Source organism: Leopardus geoffroyi, chromosome D4, assembly GCF_018350155.1.
Source record: "Leopardus geoffroyi isolate Oge1 chromosome D4, O.geoffroyi_Oge1_pat1.0, whole genome shotgun sequence".
Taxonomy (NCBI): domain Eukaryota; kingdom Metazoa; phylum Chordata; class Mammalia; order Carnivora; family Felidae; genus Leopardus; species Leopardus geoffroyi.
Genome location: NC_059342.1, coordinates 93,174,369 through 93,191,918, shown reverse-complemented (window position 1 = coordinate 93,191,918; position 17,550 = coordinate 93,174,369). Strand labels below are relative to the sequence as shown.

At 68.3% G+C, this 17,550-nt stretch overlaps 1 protein-coding gene across 13 annotated transcripts in view; it reads left to right on the top strand.

Moving 5' to 3' along the window:
* The window catches only part of KCNT1 (potassium sodium-activated channel subfamily T member 1), a 51,852-nt gene extending 41,210 nt beyond the window's left edge, over nucleotides 1–10,642 (top strand). For 5 of the 13 annotated variants that reach the window (XM_045467897.1, XM_045467900.1, XM_045467893.1 and 2 more), the window contains 11 exons: nucleotides 256–327; nucleotides 578–712; nucleotides 856–967; nucleotides 3,394–3,495; nucleotides 3,781–3,864; nucleotides 3,948–4,076; nucleotides 4,396–4,416; nucleotides 5,047–5,368; nucleotides 6,511–6,573; nucleotides 9,413–9,497; nucleotides 9,586–9,995. In XM_045467897.1, coding sequence (XP_045323853.1) covers nucleotides 256–327; nucleotides 578–712; nucleotides 856–967; nucleotides 3,394–3,495; nucleotides 3,781–3,864; nucleotides 3,948–4,076; nucleotides 4,396–4,416; nucleotides 5,047–5,368; nucleotides 6,511–6,573; nucleotides 9,413–9,497; nucleotides 9,586–9,706 — 1,246 coding nt within the window. In that variant the 3' untranslated portion in view covers nucleotides 9,707–9,995. Of the gene's footprint in view, nucleotides 1–255; nucleotides 328–577; nucleotides 713–855; nucleotides 968–3,393; nucleotides 3,496–3,780; nucleotides 3,865–3,947; nucleotides 4,077–4,395; nucleotides 4,417–5,046; nucleotides 5,369–6,510; nucleotides 6,574–9,412; nucleotides 9,498–9,585 lie in introns of those variants that run through there. The other 8 variants (XM_045467892.1, XM_045467887.1, XM_045467888.1 and 5 more) reach the window with 4 other exon arrangements.
* Nucleotides 10,643–17,550: the final 6,908 nt, after the last annotated feature.

The following is a 17,550-nucleotide window of genomic DNA, read 5'->3' as shown; positions in this document are numbered from 1 at the left end:
TGACCTCCCTCCCTCGTGGAGTCCCCGGGAGGCCTCGCCCCGGCCCCGGCCCCCCCCCCCCCCGTGCCCCCAGAGCTCAGGGTCTGACCTGGGCAGGACCCGCCCTCGGCCCGCGGTTTCCCCTTGGGTGAAATAAAGAGCAGCCCCGTCGTCTGATGTGCTGCGGCCCTGGGGGACCCCCAGGCAGGGCCAGGCAGGGCACGGGGGGCACGCGGCCCAGCAGGACGGCAGCCCCAGGACCTGCTCCCCCCACAGGCCCGACCACCACTTCCTGGAGGCCATATGCTGCTTCCCCATGGTCTACTACATGGAGGGCTCCGTGGACAAGTAAGGCGCCGCCTCCCTGCGGAGCCCAGAGCCCGAGGGGTGGGGGTGGGGGCGCCCATTTCTTAGCAGAAGCCCCTCCCCCTCCCTCCTCCAGAGTCTCCTCCTACCCGGTGGTGGGGGGCCCAGGCGGTTGAAGACCACCGCCCGTGGAGGGGGAAGGAGGGCACCCAAAGGGAGCTCCCGGGATTCCCGACCTGGCCCTGAGGGACCCCCCCCCCCCCACGTGGCCTCTCCCCACCGCCCCCTGCAGCCTGGACAGCCTGCTGCAGTGTGGCATCATCTACGCGGACAACCTGGTGGTGGTGGACAAGGAGAGCACCATGAGCGCGGAGGAGGACTACATGGCCGACGCCAAGACCATCGTCAACGTGCAGACCATGTTCCGGTGAGGGGCAGGGGGCTCCCACCCCAGGCGGGTGTGGCGGGGCCGAGCCGGGTCCTGAGCCAGCCCCCCAGCCGTCGGGGAGCCCGTCCCGTTGCTGCCTCTGTGACCGGGGGACCCCTCCCTGAGCCCCCTCCTCCCCCCAGGCTCTTCCCCAGCCTAAGCATCACCACGGAGCTCACCCACCCTTCCAACATGCGGTTCATGCAGTTCCGCGCGAAGGACAGCTACTCTCTGGCTCTTTCCAAGTTGGAAAAGGTAACGGGCCCCGACCTGACCCCCCGCCCCCCCCGCTCGACCTGCTGTCAGGGTTCGGAGCCCAGAGAGAGTGGGTGAGGGGCCTCGAGGCTCCTGACCGTGTTGTCGGGAGCCTTCAGGGTCATTGGCCAGAAGCGGACAGTCGTACCTCTGCAGGCAGGGTCCGGGGCTGGGGCCGAGGCTGCCCGTCGTGTCCGTAAATACCGACACGGGGGGCACAGCCTGCCCGTTTCCTGCGCCCCCGACGCTGTGCTCAAACCGGAAACATGGCCGGTCTCAGAGAGGGGAGGACCCCGTCTCAGGCCACACAGCACGGCGGTGGCCAGCGGACTCCACCTTTCGCTCCTCGGGGCTCCAGGAAGGGCATCAGCCGGCGTCGGCGTGACGTTCTGGGCCCAGGGACCAGCCACCGGGGACACGGGCCCTGGCTAGGGCACAGGCGGCTCGGCCCTGGTGCTGTGGCCCCCCGCCCCGGCCGCTGGAGGCACCACACAGGCAAGACCAGGGAGCCCGGGACGGCACCGCCGTGGACGAGGCCGGGAGCAGTGGGCCCTTCCTGCGGGCCCGGAGCCGCCGTCCACACCAGACAAGGGAGGAGCTTCCCCCCGAACCCACGCGGATCGTGGACCGCGAGGCCACCCCACGTGTCAGAGGGGCGAGCGCGAGGCGGGCAGGAGAAGGAGGCAGCGGAGCTCCTGCCCGGGCGTAGCAGCCCTGGGCGCTCGGGCGCCCATCCTGCCTGGGCCCTCCCTGGACCGCGCCCTGCCCGGTGCCCGGGGCCGCTCGGAGCCCGTGCAGCGGCCTGTGGGCCGAGTCTCCATCCCCCAGAACGACCGGAAGGCGGACGCTGGTCTCAGCAGGACCAGCGTGCCGGGAATCCGTGTCCAAAGGCCGGAGCGGCCTTCCCAGCTCCGGGAACGGCAGCCTGACCGAGCACGGCCGGGGTGACTGACCGGCACGGGATCGGGCTCCGGCAGACGTGCACCCGGCGCCCCTGCCTCCCTCTCCTCCCGTGGTGACCCCAGCAGCCGCCCCTCCTTGCTGTACGGCGTGGCCTCCGGGGGCAGGGCCAGCCTGCCCAGCCCAGGATGGCGAGCCCGTGGCGTGGCTCCGCGGTCTGGGCCTGGAGTGAGCACGCCCGGGCATGTGACCCCGGGAGGTGCCTTGAAAAGCGGATCCGCTGTTCCTGGCCGATGTGGCCTGAGGTCCCGCGGCACTGGCAGAGCTCTGGGACCCCACCCACCCCCCACCCACCCTCAGAGCCCACGCCCCGCCCTCCCCCGCGAGTGCCGGGCCTGGAGGCCGCGGAGGCCTCGTCTGGACGCCAGGCACGCGGGCTCCTGACGGCTCAGACGGACGGTCCGGCAGCGACGTCCCCTCACAGGAGCAGCCGAGCATTTCCTTGAAGCGCTGACGGCGACTTACTTTTACGAAAGTGGGCGTGTCTTCCGCTTCAAGGACCGTTGAAGGTGTTTATAAAGGGGACCCAGGCGGGCACCTGACGGGCGGCTGCTTCTCCGAGTCCCGTTAAAGGCGCCGTAGCGCCGTGCCTCCCCTGCGCCCTCCGCGCTCTCCGAGCCTCACCGGTGCCGCTCGGGGTGAAGGGACATGACATCTGTAACGGCCGCTCGCCCTTGTGACGCGCCCCGGGAGCCTGAACGCAGACGCGGCTCAGTCCACCGGACAGGGCGCCACCGCCAGAACCGGCTTCCTGGCGGCCCGCACCCGACGCCCTCGCCCTCTGGGTCCCTTGCCTGACTTCTGCCTTTGAAGCAAGTCTGTCCCCGTGGGAAGGAGGGGGGCCTGTCCGGCCGTCGGTCGCAGATGGAGCTCGGCCGCCAGGGATAATGGCCCCGAATGCGCCCACATCCTACTTGCCAGGGCCTGGCCAGGGTGCGGGGGAGACCAAGGGGCCTCCTAGACGGGAGATGGTCCCGTGTGGGCCGAGTGGGCCTAGGGTCCTCACCGGGGACCTTACGGGAGGGAGGGGCGGGTCAGGGGTTGGCGGACGCGCTGCTGGTTGTGGGGGCGAAGGGAGGAGCGCAAGCTGAGGGAGGCGGTCAGCTTCTAGAAACGAGACGGGCCTCGCAGCCACAGGAAAGTCCCCGTGGACGCCACAGAGAACGGGAGGCAGGCGTCTCCGTGGTTTCCACGTGTGGAGCCCACGCTCCACCGGCCCGTCCGACTTCACTTAAAACCACCAGCTTGATGACAAAATGACTCACATTAGTTGGAACTCTAGGCAGCGAGACCCAAGCGAGACCCGCATCCCTGCTCCCAGGCTCTGGCCTCGAGTGCGCCGGCGGGGAGGGGGGACACGTAGCTGGCGCCGAGGCCTGAGGTCCGCCGCCCGCTGCGGCACGCACGGCTGCGCTCCCGTGCGCCCGGCCACCTGCCCTGCGCCCCTGAGTGCCCCTTTCCTGCAGAGGGAACGCGAAAACGGTTCCAACCTGGCCTTCATGTTCCGCCTGCCCTTCGCCGCGGGCCGTGTCTTCAGCATCAGCATGTTGGACACGCTGCTCTATCAGGTCAGCGGGGGCGGGAGGCAGGGAGGCCCCAGGACGCCCGGCCGGGAGCCTTCTCTCCACCTCCCGCCAGCGTCCCGGTCCCGGGCGTCCCTCCCTGGGTCCCGTCCGAGTCCTCTCCTCCCGGAAGGGCGCCACCCTGGGCTCCGCTCCGGGCAGCCTCTGGCCTTCTGATCCCTTTTGACCAGCTGGACTGTGGCGGCCAGGAGGGGCTTCCCCGCGGGAGGCTGAGGGCGCCCGGCGGCCCCCGGGGTGCCCGGCCTCACTGCGGCCTCCCTGTCCGGCCAGTCCTTCGTGAAGGACTACATGATCTCCATCACCAGGCTGCTGCTGGGCCTCGACACCACGCCAGGCTCCGGCTACCTCTGCGCCGTGCGTCATGGGCTGGGCGGGCGGGCGCGCCATTCTTGGGGGCCCCGCGGCGGGCTCCCCGCTCAGACCACCGCTCGCTCTAGATGAAAATCACGGAGGAGGACCTGTGGATCCGCACGTACGGCCGCCTCTTCCAGAAGCTGTGCTCCTCCAGCGCCGAGATCCCCATCGGCATCTACAGGACCGAGTGCCACGTCTTCTCCAGCTCGGAGGTTCGGGGCCGGGGGTGCTCCCGATGCGGGGGGCTCCCATACAGCAGCCCCCGGGCTGTGGATGCGTGCCCCTCCCGCGTTCACTTCTGGGGATCCGGGCCTCTGCTGTCAGGCCCTTCCAGGGTCCAGGGCACGTGGCCCTGCGCGTGGTCGGGTGGCGGTGGCCCCCGGGTGCGGCAGAGTGGGGCAGGGGAGGCCGTAGAAGGAGGGTGGCCCGGCGTGCTGGTCCCAGCCCCCAGGGGGCTCAGGCAGTGCTGGGGCGGGGGGCAGGGGCAGAAGCGCCCACGGGCACCCAGACTGCCCCCCGTTTCCTTTGCAGCCACATGACCTCAGAGCCCAGGTGAGCGGCCCCTCAGACTTCACGTCAAGGCGTGCTGACGTGTGCACCGTCCCGCCTGAAGCCCCCACCCCCACCGCCCCGAGTCCGGAGGGGCACAGGGCCCTGGGCTCTGGGCCAGGGCCCGGCCAGGGAGTGAGTCCCCGGGATGCGTGGGCCGTGGCGCAGCTCAGGGCGCACGGGATCACCCCTCCCTTACACGAGGGGAAACTGAGGCCGGGGGTGGGAAGCCCAGGCTCCTCCAGCCCTGTGTGCCATCTCCGTGTCCTGCTGTGGCCCCCTCCCTGACGGTCTGGCCCAACCTCCACACCCCCAGCCCCTTCCGGGGTGCCGCCTGCACCCCGCACCCCTCCCGCGTCCCTGCTCTCCCCCGCCCTCCAAGATGGGGGAGACAAAGGTACAAGAGGGGTAGCGCAGGGCCCGGTGGGGAGCCAAGGACACAAGGGCCCGGAGAGCTTGAGGGCGTTGCCCTCTTCCACCCGGCAAACTCGGGCAGACCCGGAGGCTGGCCGGGCTGGCGGTCTGGGGCTCAGGAGGAGGGCCTGGGCCCTGGGGTCCCCCCGGCGCGGGGCAGGGGAGGGGGGGCGCACCTCCCCGTCCCCGTCCCGGCCCTCACCCTCCTGCCTCGGCCAGTCCCAGATCTCGGTGAGTGTGGAGGACGGCCCGGACACGCAGGACGCGCGGGGGCCCTGGGGCGCGAGGGCGGGAGGCGGCGGCACCCACGGCCGGCACTCGGTCGGCGGGGACCCCGCGGAGCACCCCCTGCTGCGGCGCAAGAGCCTGCCCTGGGCCCGGAGGCTGAGCCGCAAGGGCCCCAAGCCCGCGGGGAAGGCGGCGGCCGCCGAGTGGGCCAGCCAGCAGCGGCTCAGCCTGTACCGGCGCTCCGAGCGGCAGGAGCTCTCCGAGCTGGTCAAGAACCGCATGAAGCACCTGGGACTGCCCACCACCGGCTACGGTAAGGGCCCGGCCACCCGCCCGCCACCGGGCCCGGGGCAGCACGGGGTGGACCGCGGGGCCCGTCGGAGGAGCCCCTCTGGCGCGAGGAGGGCGCCCCCTTGCGGCTCTGGGGCCTCGGGCCCCCCCAGGGGTAAACAAGGGACCGGAGCGGACGGCCCCGGCACGCAGGACCGGAAGCGGTGGGGCGGGGCGGGGCTCCCCAAAGCCAAGGGCAGGGTCCTCGCTGGCGGGCAGACCAGCCGCCTCTGGGATCAGACACGCGGGGGTGCGCTGTGCTCTCGTGGAGAACAGGGGGACCCCGGGCCGCCCCTCCGGCGCCTTCCCAGCAGCCAGAGCGTAGGGGGCGCGTCAGGGGGCAGCTGGACGGATGGCCCGGTGCCGGGACGCCCTCCGTCGACCACAGCGGACGCCACGGCCGCCTGCCCGCCCCGCTGGCAACGCCGCCCCAGGCGTTAAGTCTTTGCCGGCAGCCCCCTTCTCTCTGGAGATTCTCTTGGGGAAAAGCTCACGACCTTGACCACGGGCGGGCCCGGAGGAGAGCAGACCTTGCTCACCGCCTCTCTGCAGCGGCTGCCTGGCGGTGGGGCTGAGGGGGCGCCGCTCCCGCCGCTGCCTGTCTGCGCCCACGGCCTGCGCCGGTTCCGCCCTGGGGACTGTGCGTCCCAGCGGGCGCCCGCTCTCCCCACCCTGCTTCGTGCCATGTTGCCCGGGACGGGACCCTAGAACCCCCTCCAAGAGGGATCAGAGGCCAGAGTCTGGCAACCCCCGCCAGCCCCACCAGCCCCGCTCCCCCGCTACACGGAACCTGCACGGGTCACCCTCGTCTCTCCCGGGGTCCCTGCCTGGTCGGGTGCTGCCACCCCTTTTCCGGGGCCCTGATGCCAAGGCTCTGGGCAGGGCACTCCGTGTGCGTCGGGCCCCACGGCCAGTACCCACACTCGCAGATTCCAGCCCGCTGACCCCCAGAGCTTGGCAGAGAAGGGACCCACCTCGCTTCCCGGGCGGCGGGCTGGCCGGTGCCCGTGTAGACGCCCCCGGGTGCTGCTGCCTGCCCTCCCCCGCTGTGCGGCCGCCGCCCGCTGCTTGCTGACCTCTCTCTCTCTCTGTTTCTGTCTGTCCCTCTTCCTGTGTGTTCCGTAGAGGATGTAGCAAATTTAACAGCCAGTGATGTCATGAATCGGGTAAACCTGGGATATTTGCAAGGTAATTCTGCTCCGGCTGCCGCACCAGGGGGCAGCCTAGTGTCCGCCCCAGCCAGGCAGGTGGACAGGACAGGAGATAGGACAGGGTCCCTGCAGGCGCGGGCTCACGTGCTCCCAGAGCAGCCCGTGGCGGGGACCTTGACAGCCCCCTCCTCCTCTGTCTGCGGAGGACGGACTGACCCCAGGAAGGCTCGTGATTTGCGTGGCCCCTGGCGGTCACTGAGCAGCCCTTGGGCTCCCCCCTACTGACCGCGAGTTCAGTGAGGTCTGCTGTCCGCGTCTGTCCTCGCACACTGGTGGCTGCCGGCCCTCAGCTGGCCCCAGATGCCCCGCGGCCCTGAGCCCACCCTGCTCTGGGGAAGCATCCGGACAGACGGTTCCCAGCCTGGGTCCCACCTCCAAACGTGGCGGGGCCTGCTGAGCCCCGGGCCAGCAGCTGGGCCGCCCTGGGCCAGGTGGACAGTTGACGCCCACACCCCAGCAGGGGCTTCAGGAGGGAGCTCCCTTTCCAGTTGGGACAAAGCCTGTGCATGCTCCATTTCTCATCCAAGGGCTCTGGTTTCCTCCAAGAGGTCACCCCGCAGCCCCCCAGATCAGCCCTGGGACCCCAACAGAAGTCAGAGCAGAGTCTGGGCCACCGGCCCCGCTGCCAGAACCCCTTCCTTCCCCCCCCCCCCCCCCGGAGCTCCGCGCAGCCCTAGGGAAGCCTCAGAGCCCGTGTGCCCAGGCGCCTTGGGGCGGCCCCTCCATACAGGGCTCACCCCGGAGGGGACACACCCAGGCCCAGGAGAGAACCTCGTGGTCCACAGCCCCGTCGGGGGCCGGCCCAGCTGGGCCCGTGCTGGCGAGTCGCTGGCATCTCCTGGGTTCGCGCCCTTTTCCCTGAACCTGACACCCGTGATGGTGGTCACAGAGGGCCCACGGGGTCGGCACAGATCCCAGTCCGGCAGCTTCCACGAACGGTGCCCGGCTGCAGCCTTGCTTCCCCCCGAGGCTCCCAGGCAGGGGCGGGCTCACCTGCAGGGTCCCCAGAACTTGGTGGTGTTTACAGAGGCCCCTGCGTATGGTCGCTGAGAGGTGCCTGCGGCAGGACGTACGTAACACCGGAGCAGAGGGAACCACGTTAGCCGGGGCTGCAGGGTGGTCCCCGCCCCCAGGGAGGGCACCATCACTAACTGCTGGTACAAGTGTATGCCTCACCCCTGCTCACTGCCTGCCCTGGAGGGTGGGTGCAGGCTCGGTGAGGTGCGGACCCCAGGGGACGGGGCCGGGAGTCACAGGCCCAGGTTGGGGACGGGAGTGGAAGGACCTGGCCTGCAGGGCTGGGGGGAAGGGGGTGCGAGGATGGGGTAGGAAAGGTGACTCTGCCTTTGCTCATTTGCCAGAAGAGCCACCGTCAGCCACCCTCCCCCCCCCCCCCCCGCCACCCAGCACAGTGGTCACGGTGGAACTGACCTGTCCTGTCCCGGGGAAACCAGGGTCAGCGACTGACCACCCCCCAGCCCCTGGGACTGAAGCTGGAGCCGCACCCCTGCCCACCCCCCCGCTCAGCCTGCGCCCCCCCCCCCCCCCGAACCCCGAAGCACACCACCAGGCCTGGCCGGGGCAGTCCCAGGCTCTGTTAATTGCATCCACCCAGGGGGGGCAGCAGGGGCCCAGGCCGAGTGGGGAGGGCCCCACGGGCCCCCCAGCAAGAGAAGACAGGCGCCCGGCAGTGGCTGCTCGGCCACCGAGGGGTGGAACCAGCCGGCTGCCCGGCCCCCACGCCGACCTCTCCCCTTACCGTGTCCCGACCCGGTGTGCCTCGGCACGGCCAGCCCGCTGGCACCTGGGATCGGAGGGCCTCCCCTGCACCCCTCCCCTCCCCTGCACGCCCCGTGAGGCCCACTGGGGAGGGAGGCGCCTGCCGGGCCCGGGCTGCGAGGTGCACCGACCGAGCCACCCTGCTCGCGGCTGGCAGCTTCCACCAGAGGGCCCCCGACACGGGCGTGGTCACCAGGCAGAGCAACTCGTCCTCCAGCGGTGGGAGGGACAGGCTGGGCAGGCTGTCCCGTTCCAGGGTGGACACGGCTGGCTGTGCATGTCCATTGGCCCCCCCAGTCCCAGCCTGGGCCCCCGCCCACCCCCCCCACAAAGCTGCCACACTCGACCTCTGGCTGCAGGGGTCAGACTCCGCTCCGCTCCGCTCAGAACTTCTGGGTCCAGGGCCGAGACGCGGCTCCCCGCCCCAGTGGCCAATCCCCTTAACGCCTGCTCTGGGTCGGGAGGTGCCTTTAGACCTCACCACAGGGGTAAACAGAGGCCAAGAACCATTCGTTTCTCCGTCCGGGGACACGGGGCCTCTGCCGGGACGTGCCCGCCCCCAGCCCTGCATGCGGCCAGGGGCCATCTGTGGCGGGACCGCTGTTTCTCCAGAGCCCACTCTCCCCACCGCGGGCTGCGTCCCCACGGCCACGCGTGAGCCGGAGACCGGGCCGTCCCTGCACCCCCGGGGCTCCGCGGGCTGACGCGGCAGAGCAGGTTGTGGGGAAAAGGACGCGCGTCCAAAGCGCAGAACTGAGCCGGGCGTGTGGGCGGCCTGCCTGGCGCGGGGAGGGGGGAGGGGGACGGGGTCAGGTGTCAAGGCGCGTGCGCGTTCGTGCAGGGGGCCGCAGGTGTGCTCCGTGCCTCTGCTCAGGGCCGCCACCTCCGTGACCGGCCCCACGCGGGTCGCCGCCGGCCCCTCGCGGCTGACCCCGGCAGCAAGCCCGGACGGGCCGGGAAGACTCCGTGGCCGGGCCCGGCGGAGCGGACCGGGACGGTGGCCGGCGGTGACCCGCACGGGGCCTGTGTCTTTGCAGACCAGATGAACGACCAGCAGAACACGCTGTCCTACGTCCTCATCAACCCCCCGCCCGACACCCGGCTGGAGCCCAACGACATCGTGTAGGTCCCGCGTCCCTCCACGGGCGCCCGGCGGGGGCGGGGGGCGGGGGCGGAGGCTGGCACCCAGGGCTCTCCCCCTCCCCGGCAGGTATCTCATCCGCTCCGACCCCCTGGCCCACGTGGCCAGCAGCCCCCAGGGCCGGGAGAGCAGCGTCGGCAACAAGCTGGCCTCGTGGCACCCGGAGACGCGGGATGAGACGCAGCTCTGAGCCGGCCCACGCCCCGTCCCCACGTCGGCATGCATCGCGCTGCATGGAGCGCGGGGTCCCTGCCACACCGGCCCGGCCCTCGAGGAGTCCTCCCACGGCCGTGAGGGAGGACCGTGCCTCCGCGTGCCGGGAGGAGCTGGCGGCGAGGCCTTTTTTAACCTGTTTTTACAGACCCATCCGATCCGCGTCCCCACATGTACCGCAACTCGTGACGGGGCCCGGCTGCGTGGGGAGGGGTCCCGCCGCCCTGGCCGCGCCGTGGGCTGAGGCCGGGGTGCGTGGGAAGGGGAAGAAGCTGAGCCCGACACTCGCGCACACGGCTCACGCGGGAGCCGTGTTTTCACGGCCACGTACCAAAGGCCCGCTCACGGGGCTTGCCCGCGGCTCGCGTGTTGTGGGTCCCAGCTGGCCTCGGCCACACGGTGGTGAGGGTCTGGCCCCGGGGGTCTCCCAGCCAGTGAACTCTCCAGCCCCGTGCGGTGGGCGCGAGAGGGAAGCCGTAAACACAAGAAAGTTGCAAGCGTCCAGCTTGGCCGGGAGACCCTCCGGAGGCTGGGCGTGCTCGGGGGATGTGGAGGGGCCGGGCAAGACCCCCGCAGGGGCCCGGGGACACCTGAGAGTTCCTGCAACCAAGGCCTTGGTGACGAAAAAGAAGACGTCCTTCCCCTCTGGTTTTACGTGACCCGTCGCACCCCGGCCCCTGGGTGCTGGGCGTTGGGCAGGGGCGGTGCGTTGGCACAGGGTTCTACACCCATTAGCGCCCGATGGAAGCACAATTCACCGCGGGATGCTGGCCCGGGTTTTCTCCTCAGCAAGGGAAGGAGCCTGGGTGGTGGCCGTTGGTGACAAGCCGCCCGGGTTCCTTTGTGACTGTAACAGGTGTTGCACGTTCAGTGCTGGAACCTTCTATTAAATGGATGCTTTCTGCAAACGTGAGGGTCGTGTATAAGCCATTTCCTCCGCGGCCCCACCCACCCGGTCGCACCCCACCCCACCCCACCGGGACCCCTCGGGGAAGCCCCCGCCCCGAGGAAGGGCCGCCGGCCTGAGCCAAGACCAGGAGGCGTTGGGCCGGCCCGTGGGTACTGGCCGCTGGGAAGCACGGCCGGGGCGAGGGCTCCCTGGCGAGCGGCCCGGCGGGTGTTGGGGTCCCCTTCAGGGGGCGGGGCCGCCCCAGGGGGTGTGCGCCAGCACAGGGGCCTCCAGGTTTGTGTCCTTCCTGTTCACGGAGAGCACCCCACGAAGCCGGGTGAAGGGGAGGGGTCAGCACGGCCTCCGGATGGCGGCGGCGGGCAGAGGGGCCTGCCCGAGGGAGGGCTGTGACCCCCACACCAGTTCGTACCCCGGCGCCCCGCTTGCCTGGGATGCGCCGGCCCGGTGGCCCCCAAGCCCTCGGTGTGCGGCAGGGCCGGGAGGGCGGGCACTGTGGACTGGGTGGGGGTCGCCCGGGGCCCTGGACAGTCCGGGCCGGCACACCGTGGGCCCCGGATCCGTGCCAGCGGTGTCGGCGGTTCACGGGGCCCTGCTGGCTGGCATCCCCTCCCATACCAGCATCCGGCCACAGGAGACCCAGCCCCCCCTCCTGGAACCCACTGCCCGGCTCCCTGAGAGAGCGGAGGGGGAAAGGACGCTCTCCGCCACCAGGACCGGGAGGGGCTCGGGGCCTGCAAGTCTGGGGTCACCGGCACAGGTGGCGGGGACGGCACCAAGACACTGGGGGCAGGCTTCCCAATAGGGGTCCTCAGACACCAGCGGACGCGCCTCCTGTCTTCTTCCCGAGCCAACACAACTACCCGCGGGGGGCGCTCCAAGTCCGGGATGGCGGCCCGCCTACCTGGGGCTGGGACTGGGCAACCCCGGCATTCCCAGCCCCCAGGGGCAGCCGGCCGGCCAGGACCACCTTCACCCGCCAGTGACGTTAGCAGGAGCCCGGGGACACCCAGAGCGGGGCCGCTAGCCCAGGACCGTCCACCGACGGAGCCGGGCCAGGCCGGGCCCTGCGGGCGTCTTCCACGGGCACCCACGGTGTCTCTGGACCCTCTGCCTTGCCCTGGTTGCAGAGCACTGAGCTGGCGGTGAATGCCACCATCAGGTGTGGCCTGACCGTCCAGCCTGGCCCAGGGCCCGGGGTCTTCGGGGGAGGGGCCACCCCCGCCCAGGGCGCTCTGCAGGGGCCCCTGCCTCAAGGGGGCAGTGGGCACGGCCTCTCGGCCACACAGGCAGGCTCCTGGGGTCCCCCGGCTCCACAAGTGGACCCCTTCTCGGAGGGGCTCCTCAGAGGGGCTTCCCAGGAGGTCTGCAGAGTGCCTGGCTCCCGGGTCCTCACAGCCACTGGCCCTGTGCTTCTGGGGTCCGTCCGGGGCTGTGCCGGGAGGACTGCTCGCCCAGGCCACCTCCCTGTGGCCCCGTCCCACGTCCAGAGCCCACAACTGGGCATCTGCCACAGCCCCCATTCTGTCCTATCTCAGGGTCCCGGCCCTTCAGGACAGAGGGGGTCCTGGGACGCTCCTCACCCACCTGGGGCTCTGAGGTGGCCCGGGGCGGGGAGGGGGGCCTTCCGAGGGGAACCCCTTCCCTTGGTGCCTCCTTGAGAGCTGGTGCTGAGATGCTCGGGAGGCACTGGGCGTCTCAAAGCCCCTCTCCAAGCCTGAAAAACAGGACAACAGCACAGGCACCTTTGTCCTTGGTCCCCAAATCCAAACCCAGGAGTCAGCTGACGGAGCCACACACCATCTCCAGAGACTTGTGCCCGGGGCTGTGCTCCACCCGTGGACTCACCTGGCCAGGAACCCACCTGGGTGACCTGGGGTCTCCCCAGCTGTGTCCTGGCCACACCCCGCGGCCGCGTGCTTCCCTCACCACCCCCCCCCCCACCCCACCCCGGCCCTTCCGCTCAAAACACTTCCCCATCGGCTTGTCCTCCAGCCCCCTCTCTGGGCTCCAGGACCTGTCATCTGCTCCTCCCTGCGTTTCTGGGAGGACTTTCTCATTTCTGCAAATAACGATCATTTGGGTTTTTACCTTTTACTGACCTCTTCTTAAAAAACAGCCAGTTCTTATACCCGCAAGACGACTTTATTTGGGAACGGCGGACGCGTGCAACTCAGAACAAGCAACCTATGGCGAGCCCCGGAGCTCCAGGGCGCAGAGCAGGGGAGAGGCGGCCGCCAGAGGCCGTTTCTCCTCCCTCCCTCCCGCGGGCTCCCTTCCTCCTTCCGGGCTGAAGGCGAGTGCTGGTGCGCGAGCTCCTCCTTCCGGACGCCGCTGGTGACGCGCTTCCGGTCTCCACGCGTCACACCTCCTCGGTCCTTCCGCTGTTGCCACGGCTCAGGTGTGCGGTGAGCCCTTGGCTGGTCCCTGGGGCCCAAGGCCACCTGGCCTCCCCCCCGACCCAGACGGGGATCCTTCCAGCGTCCCAACCGCTAAGCGTGGGGTTTGCCGGAGGTCTCGCCAGGTGTTGCCAAATGGCACGAGTTCTCACTGCAAAACGTGTCGTGAACACGGACCGATGGCCGCCGAGTACTTTCCCGTAGTGTCTCTTACGCTTCGTGTGAGTCGCCCCCCGACGTGGGCACGTGTGCACTCCTGACCCACCAGGCACGGTGCTTACCGTCCCGCGCCGCCGCCAGGTTGGCTTCTCGGCTTCGGCTGGCCTGCGGCACGTGCACTCAGCGGGGACAAGCCGACCGCAGCTTCCTGTTCTCGGGCTTCTCCTCGCGTTCCGGCACGCCGCCGTGCTGTCACCGGCCGGCCCTCCTGTGTCGTCTTCCCTTTCGGCGGTGTCCACTTCTGACACGCGTCTCTCCCTTCCCCCTTTTACTATTATTTTAGCCTCCCCGCCCAAAGCTCGTTTCGCCGGTTTTCCATCTTTCTTAACGTTTTCAAAGTTTATCTACTTCCTTAAGCCATCTCTACCCCCAACGTGGGGCTCGAACTCACGACCCCAAGACCAAGAGTCGCCCCCGCTCTTTCTTAATTTTTAGCAAATGCGTTTAAGACTACAAATTTCTGAGAGCGGTTTTGGGGGCACGTAGGTGGCGTCGCACAAAAGTACGCAAGCCACTCTTGGCGGGGGCACCTGCTCTCCCAAATATCAAGACTTGTGACCAGGTCACAGGAAGCGACCGGGGGCAAGGTGCCGCAGAGACGGACAGGTGGACGGGGTGCTCCCTCCTGTCGCCGCAGTGGCTGCGGACGCGAGCGCCCCACCTTCACAGTTCCGTATGTCGGAGCCACGAGGCCGGTCTCCCTGCGTGACGCCCACTCCTTCCAGGAGGCCCCCGGGGAGGGAGGGTCCGCTGCCTGGCCCCTTCCTCCACCGTCAAAGCCCTTCCGCTGCTGCCGCATCTCTCTCTCCCGCCTCCCTCTCGCACCTCTGAGGACCCGTGAGCACACGGGGCTCACAGGACAACCCGGGTCGCCTCCCATCTCAAGGTCGGCTGCCTTATCCCTTTCACCCCCTTGCCACCCAGCAAGCACAGCCCCAGGGTCTGGAGAGGAGGCCATTACTCTGCCTCCCACGTGGACCGAGAGGCCAGGAGGGCCCATCGCGGCTGCATCGCAGCTGCATCGGGCAGAGGCAGGATGCCGGGGAAAGGGGGTACGGTGCGCTCCGAAGGGCTCCGGGTCCTCAAGCTCCTGCAGGGAACGGGGACCGGGCTGCTCCCTCGCACGCGGCCAGGAACGCCGGCTCCAGGTGCACAAGGACCCAAACGCAAACGCCCAGGACACAGGCTTCACAAGTTCATTTGCAAAATACCTTCCTAAAGTCCTGGTAGCTCTGATGAGAACCACGGCAACTAGGCCACATGAACCTGAGGAACTTGTGTGGATCAGGACACCAGACAGTGAAAAGCCACAGGATGGGACACTTGTCCTCGTCTGTGTGTCACCTCTCAGAAATTCACCTGCCGGGAATTAATTAGAAAGAGGCAAACAACCCAGCAGAAAAACAGGCAAAAACATGAACAGGCATCTTATGAGAGGAAAACCGAAATACCCAGCAAAGACGTGAAAATACACTCTGCTTTCCTGTGACCAGGGAGATGCAGAGTCACAGCACCGAGAGAGGCCGCGGGAAGAGCCTGCACGCCAGGGGCCCGCGACCCCTGAGCTGTGCGGACTCAGCACTGGCGGGAGCACGGAGATCTGGAGCACACCAACATCCTCCCCTCGAGCCCTGGAGACCCCGGGCTTCCAGGCCCATCACACTTGGGAGCTGTTTACACCTTACGCTTTCACCGAAGCCGTTAGGTTTTAAGTAAACAAAATCAAATTTAACAGCGTGGCAAGCAGGGACCATCTCACTCAGTGAATCCGTTTCCAGGCCAGGTGAGGAGCAGAGCTCCGAGTGGGCCGTGCCAGCCAGCGCCCGCTCCGACTCGGCGGGCTCCAGGACCCGCCCACCCTTGCGGGAGGTCCCGCTGCCCTGGCCTCGCATTTCAGGCGGAGCCTGCCGTCCGCACCCCGATCCTAGGCGACGGTGTGCTACCCCTGCAGGGCTTCGAGACGAGCGGTGCGTCACCAGCTTTAACTTAGGAGCAAACAGGTCAGGATCGCGGCGTCGCCGTCAATAACCGGGTATAAACCCTCAGACTGAAAAAACAAACCCATGTGAAGAAAACCAAGCCTCTAGCACGGTTTCCAGATGTGCGTTCCGGAGCCTTGTACAGAAGGACTGGAGCCTCCGCAGAGCTGGGCCGGTGAGCGGGAGCGCCAGCCCTCGGGGCCGGGCCGGGAGCACCGGGAGGTGGCCGCGGACCCACGGCGACCGCCTGCCGCCACACTGCCCCGGGGCCGGTTCAACGTCAACATGGGACAACGCTCCTCGGGCCAGAGGTCCCCACACACGGAGATTTTTGCAGGAAGCGTCAGTAACGTTGCTACTTTCTGCAAAAACAGGCCGTCCGTCCCCGGAGCACTGACGCCCCCGAGTACACCGGGAACATCACCCCCCACCTCCTTCCCACTCTCTGCTTCTTTGCTTCCCCGTCCTACCGAGGGCGGTTGTCGCCGGATCAGCCCCAAACGCTGCCTGCCGCGCGTGCCTGGCACAACGTCGAGCCCACAGGCGCGTCGGCAGGACAACCGGAGCACGCCCAGATTCTCTGGGGGGCCACCCCCTTTTCGGCAGCTAAGGTCACTTGAGGACTGTTTACAGCATGGCCCTCCCTCCACAAAGCCCTTCCGGAGGCTTCTCCCGGGCACTCGGAGCTCACGGCTCTGGCACGAGGCTGATTTGGCTGAGCACCATTCACTTATGAGTCTAAAAAGGCCCTTTGTGGAAACGTAGCAGGCTGCACGCTGGGATTCATTAGCTTTTCTGCGGGTGAGCTCTGCTTCAGGATAAAAAGAGAATGGGGGGACCCCTGGGGGGCTCAATCAGTTAAGCGCCCAACTCTTGGTTTCGGCTCAGGTCATCATCGCGCGGTTCGTGGGTTCGAGCCCCGCATCCGGCTCTGCACGGATGGTGCGGGAGCCTGCTTGGGATTCTCCCTCTCTCCTCCCTCTCTCCTCCCTCCCTCTCCCTCTCTCTGACCTTCCCGTGACTCTCTCTCAAGACAAATAACCTTAAGAAAAAAAAAAAAGAACAAGGATTGGTTTACAACGAACACAATCTGGAATAAAAGGGCAAAAAGTAAATCCCGCCTCCTGCAAATCTGCAGGCGAGCGAGTCTCATCGGCTCGACTGAAAACGCCGCGTGACAGCGGGCCTCAAGCGAGCCGGCGTGCCCCCGGCCCTGGCGGCCCCCCCGCGCCCTCTGGCTGCGGACGACCCCGAGACCGCGTCACCGTCCGTGTGACCCGCCACGTGAGACGGCGCTGTGACCAGCCACAGGACTTCCTGTTCGTGATGACGTACAACAGTGAGGGGCAGTCTGTCCGGTTCTTTCTAGAACAAGGGAGCCGTGACACGAGATCGTTTCTTGCCTGGCGTCGTGGCCTTCTGTCCACCTGGGTCTGGTGGCACGTCACATCCTGAGGACACCTCCGCCTGTGCCATCGGCACGGAACGCGGGGGGAGTGTCCTGACGGCCCCAACACGGGAGCCGCGCAGAGGACAGGGGCTTCGCGCCCCCGGCTGTCAACACACACCCGCCCCCACCCCACTTCCGGGGAAGCGGCTTCAATGCTGTCGCCGCGTCTCTGCAGCCAAGGAAGGTTTTCCCGACACACACCTGTCACAGCCTCGCGCCTGTGTGCGGGCCTGGACTGTGGCGTTTATGCATCGCTTCCCTCCACTGTTCACGCCGCTGTAAGGACCCACCGGCGCCATCGAGGAGACAGCAAGGCGCCCCAAGCTGTTGAGAAAAGACGCCACCCTGGACACGACCTGCTTCTCCACCGACGCGGACGGACGCGAGCAGAAACGCAGCCACAGCCTTCCACGCGCCACACGCTCCGACACAAAGACGTTCAGACCCCATCCCACGGAAGGAGCCGGCACTGATCATCGAAGGCGACGCAAGTTCATTCCGAAGGGAAAGTTTCTTTCAGCAAATACTTTCCTGTCCAAGTGACAACCACAGTTGCAAATGCAGCCAAGGACCGACTTGAGAGCCGCCTCCCCCCACTCCCGCCCCCTCCTCCTCACTGAGGGCAGCTTGGGGGCTGCAAGACCGCACCAGAGATGGCTCTGGTGTGGCACACTGAGGACACGGGGCCGACGGACCCAAGGGCACCTGTACGCACACACATCTGTACCCACAACACTCGTGCACGCCTGTGTATGGGCGCGAGATAAACGTCACCACGGGACTCACCCACTCCAGTGTCGTTTATCTCAAACATCCACCCTCTCGGGCCCCCGGGACACTGTGTCAAGACCAAGAACTTACACTTCG